The sequence below is a fragment of the Bos javanicus genome, chromosome 11 (assembly GCF_032452875.1).
Source record: "Bos javanicus breed banteng chromosome 11, ARS-OSU_banteng_1.0, whole genome shotgun sequence".
Lineage (NCBI taxonomy): Eukaryota > Metazoa > Chordata > Mammalia > Artiodactyla > Bovidae > Bos > Bos javanicus.
Window position 1 is genome coordinate 95,531,242 of NC_083878.1, and position 25,573 is coordinate 95,556,814.

Sequence of the window (25,573 nt, forward strand, 5' to 3'; positions counted from 1 at the left end):
CGTGGACAAGGAGATCACAGCTACCCAGCCAGCCAGGCACCCACGTACCATTCACACCATGCAGAACTCCGTCCTTGGAGGGCCTGGTGGGGCTCAGATTTGAACTCAGATCCATGTCCAAAGCATGTGTTCTAAATCACCCTGCTCTCCTATCTTCCTTTTTGTAATAGCCCAGATAATTTGATGGCTTTTTCTCAAACTGGAGGACAATTGCCTTACGATGTTGTGTTAGTTTCTGCTGTACAACAGCGTGAATTAGCTCTAAGTATGCATGTATCCCCTCCCTCAGGAGCCTCCCTCCCATCACCCCTTTAGGTCATCACAGAGAATTTGGTGGCTTTTGAGAGGATCTATTTCTTTTATAATTTCTTCCAAACGTGTCTATTTTGCCCTTTTCGTGTCAAGAACTGTCACGTTCGCTGAGATGTTGCCCTACGTGTAAGCTAACAAGTTAGCCTGCCAGTTTCATGGACACTGGCAGAAGATGTGAGCCAGAGACAAAGGGCTTTATTACTCATGGTCACCAGAGTGCCTCCACTTTCTTGCACTGGTTCTCCCACTCACTTCCCGTGGGGTGATGCAGTGGGGGCTGGATAGCACGTGCACATTCAGTGGGATGTCTTCCAAGAGAAGAGCTCCTACGTAGAGAATCCAAATCTCTTATGAGGAGCATCAAACCCACCTTCCCTGCTCTGGAGGGAAACATTCTCTGACTGCTCCGAGTCTGTTCACTCTACAACAAGGTGGCCTGGAACAAGAACAGTCAGCGTGTCTGCAGGCAAGACACACAGAAAAGCAAGAGGCCCCGGGAAGAATCATCTCCAACATTTGGCTCAAAATATTTTCTTTAAATTTAACTTTAGTTTTATTTTTGTAACAACTGGATGGATACCAAAACTCTCAAAGTTGCAGGGGGCAGGGGGGTGGGGTGAATTTTAGGCCAAGTGGCTTATTTTTTTTTAAAGGAACGAAATGCTTTCTTTATTTTATTTTTGGCTGAGATGAGTCTTTGTTGCTGAGGGGGCTTTTCTCTAGTTGTGGGGACTGGGGGGCTACTCTTTGTTGCAGTGCATGGGCTTCTCATTGTGGTGGTTTCTCTTGCTGCAGAGCACAGGTTCTAGGTGCTCAGGCTTCAGCAGTTGCAACTTGCAGGCTAGAGAATACAGGCTCAGTAGTTGCGGCACATGGACTTAGTTGCTCTGCGGCATGTGGAATCTTCCTGGACCAGGGATTGAACCAGTGTCCCCTGCATTGACAAGCAATTCTTATGCAATGTACCATCAGGGAAGTCCCCAAGTGACTTCTTGACAACTTGGCAGTTCCTGGACCACAGTGTCCCCCAAATCCACTAGCACCCTGCAGACTCCAGGGACAGAAGCCAGAGGCCAGTCTTCAGTCACAGGGACAAATCCAACTTTTGCTTATATCCACTTCCCAGTAACCCGATTGTAAGCATACTGGACACGAGGATAGACAAAACCTTTTTCTAAAGGCTAGCTGGTTTAATCCTTGCTACAACCCTTTGGAGAGGGAACTTATGTTCCCAGCTTTACTTGGGGGAGGAATCTGAGTCCCAGAGGGGAACTGTGACTTGCCTAAGATCAGAGCAAGAAATTGGCAGCACTAAGATTTGAACCCAAGAATTCTCTGCTGTGTCCCCTTGCCCAGTGGAGAGGTCACTGGGCAGTTCTCTTAGCCCGGAGCTATCCCATAGGCCTTTCAGTGCACAGCAGCCATGGGATTTTTTATTCAGCCTTAGAGGACTAGAGTGGGGCAGTGGTGGGATTAACCCAACAGGTGGGATTGCAGGAAGAGCCCAGAGAAGATACTCTGCCTCCTCGACACCTTAGGAGCAAAAGTGAGGGCCTGAGAGGTACCCAGAGAGCCCCAAGAGAAGCCATGGCAGAAGCAGTACAAGACAGGGCTGAGGCCTCTCCTATTTGGTGTGGCTCCGCCTTCCTCCGTGGGTTTCCCCCACCATCCCAGGAGAAGAGGTTAGGAGAAGCCACTGTGGAGGACAACAGAGCATACCCACCTATACCTGCCCCTTGTCTCTACCTCAACCCTTCCCCTCAAGCTAAGAACTGCAGCTGTTACTTGACCTTAGTTGCATGGCTCCGAGGAAGAAGAATGGGATTCTAGATCCCCTTTCTTGGGAAGGTTGGCTGCAGGGAGGAGCAGTGTTTCTCACCTCTTCACTCCCTTTCCTTCTGGACATGAACTAGATGTGGCCCCACCCTTGAGAAATCCCAGTCCTTTGGGGACACAGCTCCTGATCCCAATAATGGCTAGGTAGTCAGTGCTAGACCAAGCAACATCCCAGGGACTGTGGTAGTCCTGAGGAGGAGGTAACATTAGAACTGGGCATTGAGGGATGTGTAGGAGTCCCTCAGGCAGAGCAGCAATAAAGACAGGCTAGGTGAGAGTAAGTAGAGTGGGTATGACCCAGGGTGCCTCCTCGCCTTTGTCTGTCCCAGCCTTACTAGCCACCGGTCAGTTCCATATTGTGCTTCTCAAACTGTATGTGGTGAAAGACCAGTTTTTTAAAAATCTGTCAAGAGTCAATATTTTGTAAAATACTATAAAATTAGTTGTTAGACAAATGAAATGGAATATAAACAAAAACACTAAATACAAGTCCAGTGTTGGATTAGTAGGGTCCACAGATACAAAATTTCTCTGTCGAACGGCTCTGAAATTTTATGAAAGTCTACTCTTGCTTTGGGTAATTACTTAATCACAGACTGGTAATGAGCGGCTTGGACTGGGAATGGTGCTGGTCTGCAGACCACACTTTGAGTAGCTCAGCTCAAACACGCCATGTGTCTTCACACCTTCAGCTCTTTGCACGAGCTGTTCCCTTGGCCTGGAATGTCTGTCTCTGGCCATCGTTGCTCAATTTGCGCTTGTCCTTCAGAGTTCAGTTCAGACTTCCTCCTGACAGACTTTACCAACCCACACCCACTCCCAGACAAGTCAGTGCCCCGCCGTCAGTGACCTGGGCACCTGTGTGTGTTTCCGTCTGTGTTTCCTGATCCGGACACCTCTGTGTCACTCTGCACCCCTTGACAGCCTAAGAAGGATCACGGAAGCTCGTGTCTGTATTGTCATCACTGTCCTTAATGCCTGGGCCACAGTGAACATTTGCTGAGGCCAAAGAAGATGGCAGGGGCAGATTGAAGAGACCTTGAGTGCCAGGCTTAGCAGATTAGAAGCCCCACCTGGGCAGTGGGGAGCCACAGCGAGCCATCTGGCAGGGGAGTGACCCATGGTCAAAGTTGTGCTTCAGGAAGCCAGTTTTGGTGGCCTTGAAGGCAACAGAAATGAAGCTGGGAGGTCCCTTTTAGCCTCCTGGAATGGTACTCATCACTGATATTCATGAAGCCCTTGCTATGCACCCACTCTGAGCTGAGCCCTGTCCAGACTGTGCTGCTGTGCACCATACCCCTGCTGCCCGCCTCCCAGAGAGAAGCTGAGACCCAGGAGCGTCTAGTTCTGAAACTGCACAGTTCTGAAACTGAACTCCACAGAGCCCTGGGGTTACCACGCAACCCTTCCAAGGCTGAACAAGGTTGTGGGGAAGCAGAGGAGGCTCAGGGCCCTTTTCCTGCTTCCACCAGAGTCCCCCTTTTTCTGTTTTCGAGATCAGAGTCTACTCAGAGAAGAACTGCCTGGCTTAAAACAGCTTGAACACCCCTGGGAGAGTGGGAGTAAAACTGTTGGAAACAGCTGGCCAAGGCCAAACAGGAGCACCGGCCTGCTCAGGCCCTGAGAATGCATACAGGGGGTGGACTGGAGGAACTGCCCACTAGAGGCAAGGGAAAGCTGATTTCCCAATTGGCCCTTTGTGCCAAGGTTTCCCTGACAGTCTCACTGGCATCCTGGCCATCTGGAGGGAAGGGTCATGTCCTGATGAGGTGTGACGGAAAGGGGATGGAGTTGGGCAGCTGAGGGGAGAGCCGCGAACTGGGCGAGGGAGACGTGGCATCTGCTACTGACTGGTTGTGCAAGCCCCTCCCCATCTCTTGGCCTCAGTTTCCCCATCTGAACCCAGACAGGCACAGTAAAGCATGATGGGAAATAGGTTTTGGTTTATACCAATCTGGGCTCTGCTTCTGGCTCCACCATTTAACAGCCGGGGGCCTTGGCTTCACCTCTCTAAGCAGCAGCTTCCCGATCTGCACGACCGAGATAAAAGACCTCCAAACCTTATCACAGGTCAGGTGCCCAGAAGCAGACTCTTGTGCAGATGACTTATTATGAAAGGGCTCCCAGGAGGAACTGATACTGAAGCAGATGAAGCAGCAGGAGGACTGGGGAGGGAGGGGGAAGGAAAGGAGCCCAGTAGGGGCATGGTTTCAGGCCAAGTGCCAGCCCCAGCTGCAGGGGACGCTGGAGTATGAGTGGCAGCTCACTTGTCCTGCGTGGCTAGGATTCTGACTTCTAGATGTCCACACCAGTCAGCCCTTGCCTGCAGACTGCCCCAGGAGGACATACACTCCCAAACACTTTGAGGGGCAAAGTGGCTCTTTGAAGAGAGTCACAGATACAGGCTGTTAAAAGGTAGGCATGTGGAAGCCAGGGTTGGGCACGAGAAACAGAAGCAGGGATCCAGGGGGTGTGGATAGAGCTCCTTCGGTGTCCACTGCTCCACTGTCCTCGGGGTTGTTATGGATTAAGTGAAGTGGTTCATTCAGGCCCCGGCACAGCGCCTGCCATATGTGAAATATGCTTAGTCGTGTCCGACTCTTTGTGACCCCATCAACTGCAGCACGCCAGGCTTCCCTGTCCTTCACTATCTCCTGGAACTTGCTCAAACTCATGTCCATTGAGTCGGTGATGTCATCCAACCATCTAATCCTCTGTCATTCCCTTCTCCTCCTGCCTTCAATCTTTCCCAGCATCAGGGTCTTTTCCATGAGTCGGCTATTCGCATCAGGTCACCAAAGTACTGGAGCTTCAGCCTCAGCATCAGTCCTTCCAATGAATATTCAGGGTTGATTTCCTTTAGGATGGACTGGTTTGATCTCCTTGCAGTCCAAGGGACTCTCAAGAGTCTTCTCCAGCACCACAATTCAAAAGCATCAATTCTTCGGCACTCAGCCTTCTTTATGGTCCATCTCTCACATCCATACATGACTACTGGAAAAACCATAGCTTTGACTATACGGACCTTTGTGGCAAAGTGATATCTCTGCTTTTTAATATGTTGTCTAGGTTGGTCATAGCTTTTCTTTCAAGGAACAAGCATCTTTTAATTTTATGGCTGCAGTCACCATCCACAGTGATTTTGGAACCCAAGAAAATAAAGTCTCTCACTGTTTCCATTTTTTCCCCATCTATTTGCCATGACGTGATGGGACCAGCGGAGAAGGCAATGGCACCCCACTCCAGTACTCTTGCCTGGGAAATCCCATGGACGGAGGAGCCTGGTAGGCTACAGTCCATGGGGTCGCTGAGAGTTGGACACGACTGAGCGACTTCACTTTCATGCCTTGGAGAAGGAAATGGCGACCCACTCCAGTGTTCTTGCCTGGAGAATCCCAGGGACAGAGGAGCCTGGTGGGCTTCCATCTATGGGGTCGCACAGAGTCGGACACGACTGATGTGACTTAGCAGCAGCAGCAGCAGCAGCAGCAGCAGCAGATGGGACCAGCTGCCATGATCTTAGTTTTTTGAATGTTAAGTTTTAAGCCAGTTTTTTCACTCTCCTCTTTCACCTTCATCAAGAGGGTCTTTAGTTCCTCTTTGCTTTCTGTCATCAGCTACGTATCTGAGGTTATTGATATTTCTCCCTGCAATCTTGATTTCAGCTTGTGCTTCATTCATGCCAGCATTTCACATGATGTACTCTGCATACAAGTTAAATAAGCAGGGTGACAATATACAACCTTGACGTACTGTTTTCCCAATTTTGAACCAGCTCATTGTCCCATGTCCAGTTCTAACTGCACTTCTTGTCCTGCCGCGTGCTCTGCCTTTTCCCTAACTCTCACCCTTCCCCGGCAGCTGCAGTCCATGGTGGATCTCCTGGAGGGCACCTTGTACAGCATGGACCTCATGAAAGTGCACGCCTACGTCCACAAGGTGGCTTCCCAGATGAACACATTAGAAGAGGTAAGGGCAGAGCTCAAGCCAGTGGCCAGGCTGCTGCCTGGGCAGTTCTGTCTGGACGCTGGTGGCTATAGGAAGCTGGATTCCAGGAGGGAGCTGGACAAGGAGATGCAGGCCACAGGGTTCCGCCTTTGAGCAGGAGATCCGACTGGGCCTCGAGGGCCCACAGGAAGCTGGAGGCCTGGGTGGAGAAACTGAGGCGCCTACTAGTTGTGTGAAAGGGGTGTGGAGGGGGCTGGAACCTGTAGCCACCCTCAGTTCACCAAGACCAGGGCACAAGTCTGGGGCGGCCATTCATATGAAACACGAGTGTTGTGAAGGACTGGCCAAGCCTCCTGGGGCCAGGCCCAAGGCAGCATGGCTGTTCAAGGACCCACCTACCTGGAGACCGAGGTGCTAAGTGTCTTCTCCTGCTCAGGGCAAATGTGCCGGAGGGCTGGTGGGTGGTTGACACCGCCCCCTGAGACAGGGACAGAGCTGAGTGGGCGTGGGGGTTCAGGTCTGAGGTCTGCATCTCTGCTGGCACAGCCTGGCCTCCACCTTTTCCTGCATCCGGTCTGTGCTGGGCTGCTGAGAGCACGGGGATATGCAGCTGCCAGCAGGGGTGTGAGGGGCTTCCTTTCCCGGCTTCCTTTCCAGCGGGAGGGGGCACCTGGGCATCCTGTGCCCCACAAGGGGAGATTAACCTCTTGTGTGCATGCGTGCTAAGTCATTTCAGTCATGTCCAAAGGTTTGCAACCCTATGGACCATAGCCTGCCAGGCTCCTCTGTCCATGGGATTCTCCAGGCAAGAATACTGGAGTGGGTTGCCATTTCCTTCTCCAGGGGATCTTCCCCACCCAGGGATGAACCCGGGTCTCCCGCATTGCATGCAGGTTCTTTACCACTAGCACCACCTGGAAAGCCCCTATTAACCCCTACGAACCCCAAAGTCCAGGGTCACTTAACTATTCGAAGATTATTTGGTGAGTATCTCTTTTGTGCCAGCACGGGAGAAAGATAATAACAGTTGTTGAATTTCTCCTGTGCCCAGGATTTCCTGTGCATAGTGCGTGCCAGGCCCTCCTGTTGTTGGTTCTACAGTTCTGCTTTGACCTTTCTTTCCTCTTGTAATCTTAGGAAATGTTAACTCACTTCACATAACTGTGAGCCAGGCAATCTGGAGGAGCCAGACAATGATTTCCGCAGCCACGAAGAAATGATTTTTAAATTATCTTCTGTTTTGCATTATCTTTGCTTTGCTTCTGTTCACTAAGTGATAGCTGTGGAAAACAAAAGAAGTTTTTTGCTAACACTGGGAGGAGACAGAAAGAACAGCCTCAGGAGGAGCTGGCTTCCTCTGCCTAAGGGAAAAACATCACAGGAGGGACTGACCTCCTGTGATGTCAGGCAGCACTTTGGAGTCCCAGCTTCCCTCTGCTTTCTTCCCTTATACCAGTGGTTCTCAGCCCTATGTGATTTTGCTCCCCAGGGGACAGCTGGTGTATCTGGAACCATTTCTGGTTGTCACAATTTGGGGGAAGTGGGTGGCGGATGCTGTTGGTTCTAGTGGGGCAGTGGTTGGGATGCTGCTAAACATCCCACAATGCAGGACAGTCCCACAACACACAAATGTCAATAGTGCTGAGGTTGAAAAAGCTGCCTTACATGGTTTGCCTCCGTCTTCTCTGTGATCCAGGTGGGAGTGGGGCTGTGTGTGTGTATGTTAGTCGCTCAGTCCTGTCTGACTCTTTGTGACCCCATGGACTGTAGCCCACCAGGCTCCCCTGTCCATGGAATTCTCAAGGCAAGAATACTGGAGTGGTTTGCCATTCCCTTCTCCAGGGGATCTTCCCAAGCTAGGGATGAAACCTGGGTCTCCTGCATTGCAGGCAGATTTTTTACCATCTGAAAAACCAAGGAAGCCTATGGGGCTAGGGGCTGCTAAAGCCAGGCAATGTCCGCAGCAGGCGGGAGACAACAAGGCAGGGCAGGAGAAGCAGAGTAGGGGTAAAGATGGGGCTTGGTGCTGCGGGTGGAGCCAACAAGACCCAGGAGAAAAGTTGGAGACTTGGAGACTAGGAAGGGATCAGAGGCCATAGCAAAACCCCAATGAGTTTATGTTTATTTTATGAAAAGGGAATATTTATGTATTACTTGTGAATTTAAAAGGTATTTTTAAAGTAGCAAAAGATGGGTAGCAACTTAAAAGATGGATCCATAAGGGACTAGCTAAATACATTTTGGTCCATCCAGACAGTGGCCGGCCATGTGGTCCATAGAAGGTGTAAGAAGCACTATATACAGAGATGTGCAAGAATTCCCAAAACAGACTCAAGGGAGAAAGCAAAGTGGAAACGAAGGAAGCAAGGGAGGAAAGGAGGGAGGGAGGAAGAAGAGGAATTCCCTCACAGTCCAGTGGTTAGGACCCTGAGCTTTCACTGCCAAGGCTTCGATCCCCGCCAGGGTTCAATGTCTGGTGGGGGTTCAGTATCTGAAGTAAGATCCTGCAAGCCATGCAGCATGGCCAAGAAAAACAAAAGAAAAAAGAAGGCCATCACAATTAACCCAGAAACAGGTGGATGGGAGACATAGATTTTCTATCCATTTATATCCTTTAATTTAGTACTATGAACATGTTTTCTATTTGTTCATTCATGCAGTTTTTAAATTAAAGTTAATAACCACAGGGTCTCGAGCAGCATGCTTTATTTCACTGCTGCTCTTGGGTGCCGCCCCACCCATTCCTCTGGGCCCTGGGTTGGGAGACTGGGTTGGCAAAGCCTGATGGCAGAAGCCGGGGTGTGCCCCAGGGTGGGAGACAGCCCAGGGACTGGAAAGACCTCAAGTCCCGCCCCTACAGAGCATCAAGGCCAACCTGAGCCGGGAGAACGAGGTGGTGAGGGAGAGCATGCGCCACTTCAGCGAGCAGCTGAGGCACTACGAGAACCACTCAGCCATCATGATGAGCATCAAGAAGGAGCTCTCCAGCCTGGGCCTCCAGCTGCTGCAGAAGGACGCGGCCACCGCACCCGCCGCCGCCCCAGCCCCCGGCGCCGGCAGCAAGGCTCAGGTGAGACCAGGCTCTGGTGACGGGACCAGAGGTGGGTGGGCTGGGAGCACAGCGTGCCGGGACCTCGGCCCTGAGGGCCAGCTGGGTCATGGGTTGGGGTCATAGGTTGGGGCTGAGGGCTGGCCCAGTGGGAGAGTCCCTGGCAGGGTGGGGGCAAGGGGGTGCCTGCTGCGCAGTAAGCAGTCAACACAGGTGAGCTGGGAGCAGACATGGGGCTCCTGAGCCAGGCGTTTGGCGGTATTCTCATTCCTGGTTCCAGACTAGCAGGGACAAGGTTGCAGAGATGACCCTCCCTGCCTAGTCCCGGGGGAACCAGGTCACCTGCAGCACAACCACTTGAAACTTCATCTGCTGTGGCTGGGCCCCTGGCTGCATCAGTTCTGGTAGGGGTGGGGGCAGGGGGTGTATGTGGGCAATGCCTCCGGGACCCGAGCCAACTAATACCACTTCTTCATGCAACCAATTGATCGTGGGGTGGAGACCTCCTGCAGCAAACACCCAGCCTTCCATCTTCAAACTCAGCTCCCAAAGTGAGCAAAGGCACTGCTTTTGTCACCAGGCAGAGCCATCCATGACATACAACACACCTTTGGGCAAATTTGAAAAACGCCCTCCTCTAGCCAGACAGATTGCAGAAAAGACTCTCACCACTGGTCAGATAAATTAGAAGGGGGAGGGACCTCGCTGCTGGTCCAGTGGATAAAACTCAGCTCCCAACGTAGTGGGCTCGGGTTCCATCCCTGGCTGGGGAACTAAGATCCCATATACTGCAACTAAGCTCAAGGACAGCAACTAAGTCCTTGCACAGCAGTGAAGACCCAGGGCAACCAAAACAAGTTAAAAAAAAAAGGGGGGGGGGCCTCTTTGGGTGGATAAATTATCTGAAGGCTCCTTCCTATGACCAACACACACCAGGATGTGTGCCTTGGCAGATGGAGCACAGACTAGACTTTACTTCCATTCGCTCCTTTGACCAGTCACCACGTGCAGGACACAGCCCGCACCGCTCCCACAGCAGCCTCGTTTTCTAGTGAGTGGGGTAAGAAGGCAGCTGACTTCTTCACAGACATGGTCTCAGCGAAGCCCACAACGACCTGCGAGGGCGGATGCTCATTGCCGGTTTGGCAGATGAGGAAACATGGAGCAGGGTCACTGGGAGAAGGTGGCCTTGATGGAACCCAGGCCTGCGTGACAGCCAAGCCCACTCTCTTCCCCTCCACCCCTCAGCCTCCCGTGCTGACATTTTGATGATGGGACCATCTGTGTCTGCAGCAAGGACCACATAGATGCTGATAAAGCAGGGAGGAAGCCCGGTGCCTTGGCCCAGAGCTGGCTTCCTGCTCATTCCGTGCCAGTTCCAGAGCTGGAATGAGTCCTGTTGGGGCAGTGGCACAGAAAGTCTAGATACCGTCCTTGCTGTATCTCCTGGAGATCCTGCCTAACAATGGGTAATGTCACAGGCCCAGTGTTCGCGTGCCAAGCCAGCATCAGAGGCATTTAAAAGGAAGCCAAAATAACAGAATTCTTAAAATATTAGAAACAGCATGCCCTAAGGTCAATGCCCTGGTGACCAACCATCCCAGTCTGCCCAGGACTGAAGGGTTTCCCAGGATACGGGACTTTCAGTGCTAACTGGGAAAATTCCAGGCACACTGAGATGAATTGGTCAGGAGGGCCTGAGAACCTCTCCCGGCTCACACACAAAGACCAGTGAGTGAGAGAGACGGATGGGAAGCTGACCTCCCCGGGGAGCTGACCATTGCAGTCTACCCCCCAGGCAGAGTGAACAGGAATTGGTAAGTGGAACAGGATCTAACCTATTAGACTGGGCTTCAAGCCTACCGGGGAGCTAGAGAGCTAAGTAGGGAAACCAAGGCACACCCTGGTCATGGATATCACCACGATGGGAGGAGAGATGTGAATTCAGGAGCTCCTGGGACACAGGGCCTGGAGCCACCTGACTGCTACCAGCCCCCAAATGCTGAGCCTCCCTGACCCCCTGAAACATCCCTTCTACCACCCTCCAAGTCTGAGACTCCCCTTCTCCCCCAGGACACAGCTGGAGGGAAAGGCAAAGAAAACAACAAATACGGCAGCGTGCAGAAGAGCTTTGTCGACAAGGGCCTCTCGAAACCTCCTAAGGAGAAGCTGCTGAAGGTGGAGAGGCTGAAGAAGGAGGGCAAAGGCAGATTCCCCCAGCCCACAGCCAAGCCCCGGGCCCTGGCCCAGCAGCAGGCCGTGATCCGAGGCATCACCTACTACAAGGCAGGCAGGAAAGACACGACCGAGGCCATGGCTGGTGAGTTGAAGGAAGACGGGAACCTTGGGGAGTAGGAGTCCTACAGGGACCCAGGATCTCTTGTGTAAACTGCCCCAGACCTCAACTCCGTGGTTTACCTGCCGGTGCCCTTTGCTTGTCCACACAATGGGATAACCCCCTCCTGGGGTTGTTGGGTGGGGCTGAAATGATAAAATCAACGCGGAGCAGCCCTGCAGTATTTCTAGCTGTCTCCACTCTCACTGGACTTTTCCTCCTTCCTTGAAAGATTTGCTGAAAGTTCACTATGTGTGTGCTGTATCTTCCAGACATTCTGCCTTACATGAAGCTCATAGTCTAGTGGGGAAAAGCACACGCAGAACTAAGCAGCTGCCTCTGGTGGCAGGGAGAACGCAGGGGCCGGGCCAGGGTTCTGGGAAGTGCCCTGGGGCCTCTGCGGCACCTCCCATGCCCAGATTGGCATTGGAGTGAATGGCCTCTCCAGCACATCCCGCTCTGTTCCCCCCCAAAGAAGAGCCCACAGACTCTGGTCTCTTTCTTAAAGCTCCCTGCCAGATCACGGTGAAGCGCAACGAAATAATTAATCGAAAAACAAGAGACAAAAGTTCCAAGAGTTCCCAGATTTCTGGGCCATCCCCACTGGTGTGGTCCTGATTCTCCCTCTGAGCTCCTCCCCAGATGCCTGCTCTCCTCTGATGTCCCTGAGAGGTGTCCCCAGCCTGCTTCCCCTTCCTGGGTCCTGCTGATCACCTCCTCCACTGAGGCTTTCTGCCTAGCCCATGCCCAAGGGGGCCAGGAGTGGAACTGTGAGGGACCAGTCTCCCAAGAGCCCCTCAGTTCTTGGTCTCTCAGATCTCAGGGGCCTCTTCTCCCAGCTCCTGGTGCCAGCTGTCAGCTCTGAGTCCTGCCAGTTCAGCCTGGCCACCGTGTAAAGCCGCTGACCCCTGGCCAGGGCCCTGCCCATGAACAGCTGCAGGCATCTGACTCTTCCAGTGAGGCCTGTGGGAACAAGCCCTGCCCTGGCTGGGTACCAAGGTTGGGCCCGGCTGAGGCCTGCTGGCCAGAGGGTGTGCCTTCATTCCCTAGAGACCCCAGGGGCTGCTCCCCAGTGGGGCCTGGCTACACCCTGAGCAAAGGGGAAGCCCAGCAGGAAGAGACAAGGTAGAAGTCACATGAGCCTCAGGACATCTCTGGGAGCCCTGCCACTACAGCAACGACAGCACGATTCCTCTGTCTCTGGTATCACAGCTTTGAATCCTTGCACACATGCTGTCGCAGTTGATCCAGGAGAGGAAACAAGTTCGGAGAGGTGAAGTGACCACCTCCAGGTTTTGCAGCGAGTTAATGGGACTAGAGCCCAGAAGCTGAAGGATTTTTGTTCCCTGCTCTGTGCCACGGAGTCTTACTGCTTTCCCTGCCCATTCCAACTATTTCCCTGACCCCAGCCATTCCAGCCCAGGGGAGCGCAGGTCAGGGATGACCGGAGAGGGCCCCAACCAGTGCTATGGAGCTGAAGAAGTTCCGGTCAGTACAGCCCATGCCAGCAGGGGTGGAAGAAGAAGGGAGGGCAAGCAAGCTGAGAGATGGGAGTTAGGAGATGAACAAGGGGACAGAGACCTGGGGTCCAGAGGGGATGGGAAGCTGGCCACACCTGGCCTGCCCTACCTGCGGTGTCAAATCCCGGATGAGAGAGACTAGAGGGTGGGTCCAGACAAAGACAACGTCTGTAACATGGGAGCAGGGCTTTCTGCCTCTGGAGATTGGATCCAGGAAATGAAAACACTGGTACAAAGTATTTCTTTAGGAGGGAAAGGGGTCTCAGGTCCGGCGCCTCATATTTGCCAGGATCTGTGCAAATGTCTCCTATACATTTTTCTCTAATCCATACAACAGCTTGACATGGTAGACCTCACGACTCTCATTTCACAGAAGGGGAAGCTGAGGCCCACTGAGGCAGGGGACTTGACCGAGGCCACTCGCCTGAGGGGCTTACAGCCAGTCTGCCGACCAGGAAGCCCTCTCCACTTCCTACTTTGCAAGGCTTTTCACTCTTCAGGGGCCAGCCCCTCCTCTCCCCCATGGCCCCAGTGCTGGCAGCCCGGTGGGCCTGGGGAGGATCCCGGGCAGTGGTGGGTGCTGCTTGGATGTGAACACGGGGTCTTCTCTCCACAGACAACGCCCTCAAGGGCACTTCCTGGCTGGAGCAGCTGCCGCCCAGGGTGGAGGGCCGGCCACCAGAGCCCAACTCGGCAGAGCATGAAGAGGCTGAGCCCCAGGCCCCTGAGGGAGCAGATTTGGCCCCTGGCACCCCTGCCTCGGATCCCACCCCCACCCCCACCCCCACCACCAGTCCCCTGCCCACCGAGCCACCCCCACGCCCGGAAGTCCCCAGTCAAGGTGAGTAAGCCTCACAGGTCAGCAACTACTGCCCGTAGGCCAAATACAACCTGCAGCCTGCTTTTGTACAGCCCTTGAGCTAAGAATAATTTTTACATATTTTAAGGGTTGTTTAAAAAAAAAGAAAATGAAACAGAAATATGTGGTCTGGAAAGTCTAAAATGTTGGCTATCTGATCTTTGTAGGAAAAGCCTGACTACATTTACAGGGAAACAGATAGTGTTCTCAGCAAATTCTTCTTAAAACATCACCTAGAATCCCATCATCAAATCCAGCAACTATTTTTACTTCCCGATTTCTTCTGTCCAGTCTCTGGCCCTGTTTTTTATGTTCATGTTTGTAGTTTCAGCTCATATCTTAGGTAGAAATCTTCCTAATTAAGTCATTGAGCCCATCCTTCTGGAGGGCATCTTGGCTGCCTGTGATAACAAGCCTTAAAACCATCCCCTACTTTGGTCCATGTGCATCCCACTTCTAGGAATCTTTTCCTAAAGGATTCATCAGATATGTGGACAGCAGCTACAGCTTAACTGGTTTCCTTGTGGTCTATTTCTAATGTCAGAAAACTGAAAATAATCTCAAAGTCTAACTGAGGGGATTGGTTAAATTAATTCAGTGGCACAGCTGTCTGGCGGTCTGGTGGAACCTTGAAATCACATCATTAAAAGGCCATTTAATGATGTGAGAGATTGCTCAGTGGAGGGAAAAAACAGGATACATAAAACTGTATATTCAGAAGAATGATGGTGCTTTTTAAGTATTTCTGCATGACTGTACATGCAGAGAAAATAAGAAAAGGAAGGAAATACAACATGTTTAAACTTTTCTTTGAATAACAGAATTTTGAATGATTTTTATTTTCTGCCTTTTCCTTTTCTGAATATTCTGTTTTCTACAATGAAGGGACATTGCTTTGATTATGAAGAAAGAAAAAATAATAATAATGCTACAAACAAAATCTCAGAGGGGATTTAAGAAAGATTCAGATAACATTCCCAGGACTGTTGCTTTGGCTCAGGGCCTGTGGGTGTGTGTATCAAATGCTGCGCCCCTCGCTCCCCACAGGCAGAGAGGCGAGCTGTGAGGGCACCCTCCGGGCCGTGGACCCCCCTGTGAGACACCACAGCTATGGGCGCCATGAGGGAGCCTGGATGAAGGACCCCGCTGCCAGGGATGACAGGATCTATGTCACCAACTACTACTATGGAAACAGCCTGGTGGAATTCCGCAACCTGGAAAACTTCAAGCAAGGTGGGGGACCCCCGAGACGGGAAGGGGGGACAGGTCTGGGGAGCCTAGAGAGGGTTCCCCTGGAGACGTGGCCCTTGTTTGCCTGTGGTATCCTGTGGTCCAGGCTTCCCCAGCCTGGCCTAGCCCTGACTGGTCAGCCACCCCATGAAGGGGAGTCTAGGGGCACCCCCTAAGTGGAAACTCTGAGTACTGTTACCCTTGACAGTAAATGACACTCGCGAGGGCAAGACCACGTCCATCTTGTTTGCAGCACTTGCTGAGTGCTTATTATGTGCTAATCACCTGTGTGTATCAACTCATGGTATCTCCATAACTCCACGAGGTGGGGGGTTATCACCCTGTCTTACAGGTTAGCAGAACCCCAGGCCTTACCGGAGCTTCAGGTCTGGACAGGGAAGGGCAGAAATTTTGTTATCACATCTGGAACATGATGGGGAGAAAGGGTCAGTTAGACATGACCTGCCCTCCAGAAATGCACAATCTGATGTGCGTGGCAAAAGCTTTAAGAAACAACTTGGATATGGTGCTCGAGGGAGGCCTTGGGGCTGTGGGAGCCCAGCCTGGAGACCAGGGAAGACTTCCCAGAGGATGTGATGCTGAGGCATTCCCCAGGCAGACAGGATGGGAAATGGCAGTCTAGGCAGCAAGAAGGGCATGGGCAAATGCCCTGGTATCATCCTGGCCTATGCTGGTCCACAACTGGTAACCTTGAACCCTCTGAGCCCCCATTTGCTCCATGGCAAATGGGACAATGTCTTGAAGGGGCGAGATAACTGGCCCAGCCCCAGGCCCACAGCTCACTCCGTTTCCATTGCTTGCTGGTCCCTGGGATCAGTTGAGGCTTTTTCCCAGAGGCTCTGGTGTAACCATCCGCCCCCTGCACGCAGGCCGTTGGAGTAACATGTACAAGCTGCCCTACAACTGGATCGGCACAGGCCACGTGGTGTACCAGGGCGCCTTCTACTACAACCGCGCCTTCACCAAGAACATCATCAAGTATGACCTGCGGCAGCGCTTCGTGGCCTCCTGGGCGCTGCTGCCGGACGTGGTGTACGAGGACACCACGCCCTGGAAGTGGCGCGGCCACTCGGACATCGACTTCGCCGTGGACGAGAGTGGCCTGTGGGTCATCTACCCCGCCGTGGATGACCGCGACGAGGCGCAGTCCGAGGTGATCGTGCTGAGCCGCCTGGACCCCGGCGACCTGTCAGTGCAACGCGAGACCACGTGGAAGACGCGGCTGCGGCGGAACTCCTACGGGAACTGCTTCCTGGTGTGCGGCATCCTGTACGCCGTGGACACGTACAACCAGCGGGAGGGCCACGTGGCCTACGCCTTCGATACGCACACGGGCACCGATGCCCGCCTGCAGCTGCCCTTTCTCAATGAGCACGCCTACACCACCCAGATCGACTACAACCCCAAGGAGCGGGTGCTCTACGCCTGGGACAACGGCCACCAGCTCACCTACACCCTCCATTTCGTGGTCTGAATGGGAACCTGGGGTCACAGGAGAGGAGTGGCCATGGGCATGGGGGCTCTCCACAGCGACTCCTGCAAGGGACTCCCTCAGCAAATATTTACTGGGGGCCAGGCCCAGGGATAGGTGCTAGGCAGGGGGCTTAGCAAGGATCAACCTTCCTTAGCACCCAGTGGAGTAATAATCGCTTCCACCTGCAGAATACTGTCAAGAGCTTCACGTGCACTAACCCGCTTAATCTTGACACCCTTGGAGGTAGAGGCAGTTAAGCCCATTTAACAGATGAGGAGACTGAGGCCTCAGTCTGGATCAGGCTAGCCCACTTTACAAATGAGACCTGACCATGCTCTCCCCTACCTCCAACCCTCTCCCCTCTCCCCTGGTTTTTCTTGTCCTCTCACGTCTGTCTCCCTTCCCAGGGGCTACGTGAAACCTTTGGGACCAACACACTAGTGTTGGGTGGAGGCCGGCTCTGCATGCCATTCCAGGCCCCTGTTCTGACTGAGCTGCTGGTGGCCCTGGGGCTTTGGACCCTTTGGCTAATGTCCTTGCTCCTTGCCTTTGGCCAGCCCCCCATCCCCACCCGCTGTCTGACCGCATTCCAAACCTCCACAGTCACCCAGCCACTGAACAGAAACCACACCCCAAGAAAAAAATACCAGCCCCCCTTCCAAGACCCCCTCCCTCTGTACTCATTTTTATTTTCTCTTATTCTTCATCAGCACCGTCATTTGTTTCAGAGGCAGCAGCTGAGAAGGCTGCAGGCAGCTGCCTGCCAGCGCGACTCTACCAGAGTGGGGAACTGGGCCAGGCCCTGGGGCTCCCTCTCCACCCAGAAGTGCTGACTCCAGCCACATACCCAGGCTGTGGGACCTCTCCCCACTACCTCCCAGAGCCTTTGGGCCGGGGTCCACCTTGTCCTTTCTCTTTGGGCTTTTGAACCCACAACCTATGTGTACTCAGGGATACTCCAGGTCTGCCGTGAGCAAGACCCTAAGCCTGAGGCTGGGCAGTACCAGGCTGAAACAGGTTTCCTCTTTCTTGGCAGTCCTAACCTGGTCTTTAGGTGAGCTGGCCTGGGAGACGGCGGGGAGGCTGAGATCTGGACAGCCAGCACAGAGGAGGTTTTGGACCTTCTGGTGGCAGGGAAGAGCCAGGGAGTGGAAGCTGGGAGGGAAGGAGAAAGGGGTCTGTGGGTCAGGCTTTTCCTGGCTTCAGAGATATTGGGGCAAGGGTGCCCGGAGTCCAACTTGGGGCTGAAAATGCACAGGTGGGCTCCCCTGAGCCTCAGTCCTGGGCAACCCAGAGGATCAGACCTTCAGGTCTGTCCCTATATGCTTTGAACAACATTTTTAGAGCTGGAAGAAGTTCTCCAGCCTGACTTCTTGCATCAACAAAGGAGAAAGGGCTCAGGGCCACTCGGGGAATGGGACACAGCCGACCTCCCTCCAGAAGGGCTTTGTCCAAATCCTTTATTCTCCAGGCTTGGAGGCACTAGGCCGTAGACCACCCAGCACCCAAGCCATCCCAACACGTTTGAAGGGTATTTACAGCTGATCTCGACACAACCCCAGACCCTGCTGCTTTCATTCAGTCCCCATGCCAGCTCCCAGGTGTCTGTGTATATGCCCTGTTGGGAAATTCAGCTGCATACCCTGGAGTGTAAGGAAATGCATTTTGTGCAGAATACACTTCTTTCAGACATTGTCAGGTGACGTTATTTTGTTTAAGCTGTAACTCACCCCCGAAATAAAGGGGAATGATGACGCCCAGCCGAGCCAGGCCTGACTCATAGTAGCAGACTCATCCAGGCGCCCCCACCCAGCGAAACTCCAAGGGCTGAGCATACAGACTCTTTGGGGGCTGCAAGTCCCAGCACTTCCCTTGGCCCTGGGTGTGGGTCTTAGAAGACTCAGTGCTTTGTGATATCACAGCCCAACCATGTGAGAAGTGTTCAGGCTCCTCTCTTCCCATTAGTCTTAGAAAAGGGCAAGTTAAAATGGACCGATTTTGAAAAAGGACAAGCAAAATGGCTTTCTCGGGGACAGGATGCTGGTTGCAGCCTCTAAACTTTCACTGATCCCCTTCTGCTTTCAGGTCCTTGTATGTGGGTTACGTTGTAGGTACAATTATTTTCCTCATTTTACAGGTAGTCAGACTGGCGCCCAGAGAAGTTAAGTGGAGGCAGTTAAGTGGAAAGCCAGGTTTCCAAATCAGGTAATATGCCGTGAACATCAACAGTGGGCTAAGAAAGTCATATGTTTATCTTCACAACAGTGGAAGGTATATACTCTGTGTGTGCCCATTTTATAGATGCGAAAACTGAGGTGAAGGGACTTACCAAAGCAAGCAGTTTACTCTGTAGCAGAGTCAGGTTTTCACGGCTGGTTAGTACGTGTTTTTTGTCAATTGTGTATCTCTCTCGCAGCAGCTCCAGAATTAGTGCTTGTTTCTTTTAAACCAGTGTAGCCAAGCCATGAATTGCATCTGCATAGGAGACCCAAGAAGGAGGTTGGGGTCCGCTCATAAAGAGCCTTGAATGCCAAACCAAAGAGCGACTCCCTCCAATCATGTTTGGAATGAAGTCGAGTATAAAGGAGAGGAAAGGAAATTCTAAGACAATTGGATTTTGTCTTATCAGTGACGGGAGGCAGGGAAGAACTTTTTTGGTGGGATTTACTATGTTTGACAGCAGGTACTTAAAGGAGAGAGCCAGCTTTTCCTGCCGACCTCGCTGTGAAGGCAAAGGAACCCGTCTCTGGTGTTTCTGAACAACATGACACAGGAAGGGGCTTTGACTGCTACCTTTGATTCCTTGTGAGAGAGTTCTAGGCCTTAATATTTAATTTGCTCTGTCTGGGGAGAAAAGAAGGAGGCCTCTGCCTTGGGAGGCAGCCCTAAAGGTAAGGCTCAGGGGGTGGGATGGGGTTTCCTGGGAATGACTTGAGGGCTTCTGAAAGCCGGTTTGTTCTAAAACATCTTTTCCTCCTTGACGACATTGGAAACCACTCTGGTGACAGGAGGACCCGGCCCAGGATGGTTGTCAGGGAGCCCTGGGTAAGGAAGGGTTGGGAAGTCCTAGGTTCGAATCCAGCTGTGCTTCTCACAGGCTTCACATTCGGGCAGGGTAGGGACTGTCAGAGGGGACAGATGTCAACTCCTTTTTATGGCTGAAGACTTGCAGTTTAGTGAGGACACAGGGCAGCTGGGGGCCCAAGCAGTGCCCTCCGAGAGCTAGAAGGCACCTTTACCTACAGTACCACTAATGCACCCAGGAACCCCATGGATGGCATTACTTTTCCCCATTACAGGGGATGAACCTCAAGTTCAAAAAGGTTAAGCAACCTGCTCAGGGTCACGAATCTAACAAGAAGTATAGTCAAGAGTTGAACCAGTTCTGTTTTTACACCAAAGCTCAAAACTAACTGTTGTTAAGAATTTTGTAACCAGTCCGTTTTCTTCTTTGCTTTGGCTACTGGGAAGCTTAAAGTCGAACTTGAGATTATTTTTAACAGTCGCTGTATTGAGTCTCCTACTGGACTCTGGCTTCATTCTAGCTTTCTGCTTTTGCCTTTACCCCGATCTCTTTATTATATTGTATTTTATCTATTTTTGTAAATTGCCACAGTATCTTTTTTTGCACCAAGGTGGACTGTACCGAAATAAATACATGATCAAAAGTTTGATTTATAAGTCTTGATTAAATGTTATGATCTGCATCCTTACTGTAACACAGACATTTAATAACTTTAAAACAATACTTTAGATTGCTATGAGAATTGGCCTTGTTACTGGAAACTGATCTGGAAAATGAACTAGGGCAGAAGAACCCAAGTCAGGCTGAAAACCAGGCCCTTCCCAGGGGAGAGGAGAAGCAAGCCATTCCCAAAGGTACAGACATCACCTGCAGCCCCCACCTTAGCTGCAGAGAGAGAGAATCCCAGATTAGGGGACATGGGGCTGAAGGGAAGGGAAGAACAAAAAGAAATGTTTTCCTGGGAAAAAGGCAGTATTGTGGAATCGGGGAGGGGACCCTTGAGCATCACTGACTGATGTTTCTCAAACTTCAGTCATCCACGTGACTTGTGTCACATTTCCCTTTACCATCTTCAGTATGCTTTATTATTTCTTTTTTCGATCATTTCATTCTTTTTACTAATTTTATTTCAAAGGGAAGCTTTATAAGCTGTTAGCGAAAATGAAAACAAAAAAATCTTAAAAAAATCTTTTTAGGGATGAACTTTCTTACAATAGTAAAAGATAGCCAGTGACCACAAACACAAGGATCAGAATGTGATGCTGAGAACACGCAGTCTCGCCAGACACCGTGCCTGTGAAGCAGGCCCAAGGTCTTTGTGTAAAAAGTAAGATTAGCAAATGTTCAGGAGATGTAAAGGGCAAACGAGCAGAATGGGGACATGTCCTTGATGTAATCAGAGGGATGAGATTGAAAGAGAATAGCTTCTCCCATGTGACTTAATGGCCTTCACATGGTGGCTTAGGTACCTCCAAGGAGCAATCAAACCACCGATGGGTGATTTGGATTTAGACTGGCTTCCCAAACACACACATACACGCACTTGTTCAGCCCGGTCCCCACAGGACAGACAAGTCAGAAGCACAGTGCCTCAGCCATGGCAGAGGCTGACGGGGACACGTCCCTGTCACCACTCAGACCCCACTGGGCCCGAGCCTAGTCCCAAGCAAGCCAAACATGGCTGGGTTTTAGGTAATCTGGACCATGACCTCCCACTCCGGCTCCTCACCAGCACCAGTCCCATCTGTTCTCCGCCCCATCCTCCCCCAACTTTGCATCAGCTTTGCGTTACTCTCCCCAGGACGGTGGTCCCTGCACCTGCACATGGCCGCCTCCCTCTGGTCATTCAAGTCTCAGCTTCCCCAGGGAAACCGTCCCTCAATGCTGAGTTTAAAGTTGTTCCCATCACAAACTTCCTTGTATCTTCACTGGCAGGTATTTATTAGTGTTCCTTCTTCAGGCCTATCTCCTGTCCCTGGAGTCTGAGTTCTATGAAAGCAGAACTTGCTCTCTTCTTGTTGATCAGCACCCAGGAGACCCCAACAAATGTCTGCAAATAACTGAGTGATCCATCTCAGAACCTAGAGTCAGGTTCCAGGCAGGAATCTCTAGAGTGTAATCTCAGATCATTAAGGTTGGAGAGCAGATGGGATATTTCCAGTAATTCTCTCCATCCTGAAGTTCTATGAAAATGAGAAAACCCATCTTCAGGGGAAAATACCTGCCTAAACACTCCACCCTGGTCTGCAGCCAGACACTTGGCCAGCAAAGAAAGCTGTGGTGTTTCTGTCGTCTGTGGCAATAACACTCTCACATGCCAGACACGCAGCTCTGAACCCCAGTTTAGTGTTCAGGGCAGCTCAGTGGCCCACAGAAGCAAGAGACTGTAGAGCTCAGTGGGCTTGGGGGCCAGACTGACTTATCTCTGACCCTTACCAGCTTGCCTGACAAGTCTTGTGCAGTTTTATAAACCCTGAACGTGATGCCCCATACACTGTGGGCATTCAGGAGGCAGTAACTCCTGTTAGCATTGTGACCAGTTAATTCCCTGCTCAGAGGATCTGCCAGCTCTTCCAGCAGAGAGCTGTGGGGCATCCAATGTGATTGATGTCTGTGTGCCAGCCTTGGGGGCACCAAGCTGAGCAAGTCTCACTCCTCCCCTTGGGAACCTGCTGGGAGGTATGGAAGCTTTTCGTAGACGCATCACGTGGTGTACTTGGTGCTTTGAGAACCAAGAGTCTTTAGGGGCTCCCTGTGCCTTGCCAAGGAGTGGGGCCTGCTCCTGGAGCCATGGAGGTGCCAACACCTCCCAACCTACCTCCCAGTCAGAGAGTGAAGAGCCTCCTCTGGTCCCTTTTTGATGCTCTCCTCAAAGGGGATGACCTTCTCCTGCCCTCTAGATTTTTTCACTAGGACTTCAAGCCCTAGAATTTCCCCTTCACCGAGTGGAGAAGGAAGAAATAACAATAACCGTCTATAGGAACTACACCGGCCGGGTGTGTGCTCCGTGCCAGGCTCAGTTGCCGAGTCTACAGCATCATCTCATTGAATCCTCCCCGTGACCCCACAGAATAGGTACTTTTGCTGTCCACGCTTCACAAATGGGGAGACTGGGGCACCGACTGCTGTGTAAATTGTTCAAGGTCACACAGCCATGAGGACCGAGCTGCAGCACCACCCCCTCAAAACACCACACTGGTGGTTCTCGCACCCAGCTCCCAGGACTTCTCTGGTGGTCCAGTGGCTAAGACTCTGTGCTACCAATGCAGGGGGCCTGGGTTCAATCCCTGGCCAGGGAATTAGGTTCTACATGCCACAACTAAAAGATCTCACATGCCACAACAAAAATCAAAGATCTTGCATGACCCAAATAAGAGCTGGCACAGCCAAATAAATATAAATATATACATACATAAAAAGCTTTGAGAAAAAAATCCAGTTCCCATCAGAATCACTGCTGGTGCCCGGGTGCTACCCCAGACCATGGTCCCTGGGGGCGAGGACTGAGACCTTCCCAGAAGATTGTGCCATGGGTGTTGGGGGCCCCCTTGTCCTTCACTCTCCCATTGCTCAGAAGGGGCACCCCAAGAGTGATGGGGTGGATCTGTCAGTTGCCAGGCTGCACCTATGAAAGCACCCTCCTCCGGCTGCCCCAGAAGAACAGCAGAGGGAGCAGGCCTTAGCCTGGCGTGTGGGCCATTTCTCCCCAACAGGGCGACTATGAGTGGGGGTGGGGTTCCTGGGGCACAGAGCACAAAGACACCCTCTGCCCCCAGGCAGTGCCCAGATGCTACCCTACCCACCGGGTCCAGTCTGAACTCTGCCCACATCTGGGGCCAGTCCCTCAAGCCCCTACATTCCAACAGGGACTCTGTGAGGCAGAACAGACAGGGCTTTCAGGATGCCTGCCTGCCAGGGGGTATGAATTATTACCGAGAATTATCTGCCATGAGCTCAGGGTGCCATTTCACGTGCCAGAGGTTGGCTGCCCTGCCCTGGCCCTGGCTGCTTGGCTCCGGGGCCCTCATTCCAACTGTGCAAGGACAGAAACTTTATTCTCTCCCATGGCAAGAGGTCTCCTCCCCTCACCATCTGTGCAGCACCCCTTCAGCGATCCCCACACCCCCACCCAGGGGCCAGGGCCCCCCTTCTCCATGGCTCAACACAGAGCAGATTAGATAGGGTGATTCCAAAGAAAAGTTTCCCAGGTCTTTTTAAGCCAGGGATTTTATTGACAGGGAAAGTCATTGTTACCAAAATGTCCCATCCCAACCTGGCCTGGCTCTTTTGCACGAGGCCTTGATGGACTTGAACAGCTGCTGCAGCTGCAACAAGCTTCTAGCGGAAGGACCCGAGGCTGTGGGGGCCAGACAGCCCTTGATTTGAATCTCAGTTTGCCACCTACCACCTACCACCTGCAGAACATGGGCACTCTACCTGAAATCTCTGTTCTCAATTTCCTCATCTTTAAAATGGGAATGACAACCTCGATCTTCACAACCAGGAATGTTGCAAGGTTGAAATGAGCTAATGGACAGCAAAAGCACTAAGTGGGAACACAGAGGGTGCACGGCAGGGCGAGGCACGGAGCACCATGAAGGACCTCGAAGACTGACTTGGGCGCCACTCTGGGTCTGATCACGTGAGTTGTCAACAAGTGCCAGCATATCCTCAAAACTGATTGTCTTCCTTGCCTTCTCTAACAGAAGAGTGGGGAGGGCACATTTCTTTCATCCAGTGAGCCCACTTGGATTGACTGGCAGTAGTCATCTATGGGAGCTGCCCACCTGGCCCAGGGCAAGGGAGGACAGTGAAGGGTTAGCAAGGTTTGCCATGAGAATAAGAAGTCTGGCTGGTGAGATATATGCTGTGTTTGCTGTCTCTGTTATGGAACAAGGTCTAAATAGAACTCCTCACTATTTTGGCCTGGATTTGTGTAACAGCTCCTACATTGATCTTTCTGCTTGTTGTCCCTTCCCACCCTCTGATCTTCAACTTCAGTTGCTAGAGTGAATTTTCTAAAATGAAAAGCTGACCATTTCACCCTATTACCTGTCACTGTCCCACGGCTCCTCCCATTGCTCTGAGGATCCCAGGGGTGGCTTTCAAGGCCTCCATTCACGTTCCCAGCCCCACCCACAGCCATTCATTTCCAAATATCCCAACCGGAAGCCCCATCGACCTGCAGGCCTTCAAGAACCGAGATGTGAGGATCTAAGGCAGCTTGGAAAGTCAAACCCCAAACCCTGTGCCCAGACTCACAAGATCAGGTTGAGATCAGGGACAGCCAGAGATTTCACTGCATTTGCCAACAGTGAGTTTAACGAACCGGAGGGAGCTGGTAAACTTCCAATGAACCCTGAAGTGCAGTTTAGCAAAGCGGTCACCTGCTCACCCCTAACCACACTGATGGGATTAGTTCTGCGTCACTCCTGCAGAGGGGAATTTACCCGGCTCTCTTTTCCTGATCGCCCATTCCAAGACAAATCTTGGCAGCCAGATACAGGGTGGAGGCTTCCAGCCACTGCTGTATCCAGAGATTTCTAGTCCAGGATCCAGGCATGTATGAGGACCCTTATCCCACAGGAGGCCATTGAGGTTCCTCCTCATTCCTTCTCAGTCCTTGCTATTCCCCTGAAGGCAATCAGATATTTCAGTCTTTCAGTTTCACAAGATCCCACCCTACACTCCTGCTCTGGTCAGGTGCAGAGATGAGCCTTGGTGATTCAGCGATGGTGCAACATGAAAGTATTCAATGGACATTGTCAATGAGCTGGACAGGAAGGGTTGATGGTCAGGAAGCATAACCCACACCACATGGCTGAGGAATGAGGAACTCAAAAGCAAATCTCCATTTGTTTCTAGAAGATTGGGATGTTCACTGAAATACTAGGGAAGAGTCTAGACTTGCTCAACAGGCAAGTATATGAATGAGTTCCTTGAGGGAAAATAGCTTCTTTAAAG

At 51.9% G+C, this 25,573-nt stretch overlaps 1 protein-coding gene and 1 non-coding gene across 2 annotated transcripts in view; both read left to right on the plus strand.

Annotated features, from left to right (window-relative positions):
* OLFML2A (olfactomedin like 2A) overlaps positions 1 to 20,258 on the plus strand; it is a 28,683-nt gene extending 8,425 nt beyond the window's left edge. The window contains exons 3-8 of the mRNA XM_061431292.1: positions 6,010 to 6,117; positions 8,957 to 9,166; positions 11,219 to 11,465; positions 13,617 to 13,841; positions 14,907 to 15,092; positions 15,980 to 20,258. Of these exons, the coding sequence (XP_061287276.1) occupies positions 6,010 to 6,117; positions 8,957 to 9,166; positions 11,219 to 11,465; positions 13,617 to 13,841; positions 14,907 to 15,092; positions 15,980 to 16,584 (1,581 nt within the window). The 3' untranslated portion in view covers positions 16,585 to 20,258. The remainder of the gene's footprint in view (positions 1 to 6,009; positions 6,118 to 8,956; positions 9,167 to 11,218; positions 11,466 to 13,616; positions 13,842 to 14,906; positions 15,093 to 15,979) is intronic.
* Positions 20,259 to 22,835: 2,577 nt separating this feature from the next.
* On the plus strand, positions 22,836 to 22,908 carry TRNAG-ACC (transfer RNA glycine (anticodon ACC)). The gene has a single exon. It is a non-coding gene; the product is annotated as a tRNA-Gly (tRNA).
* Positions 22,909 to 25,573: the final 2,665 nt, after the last annotated feature.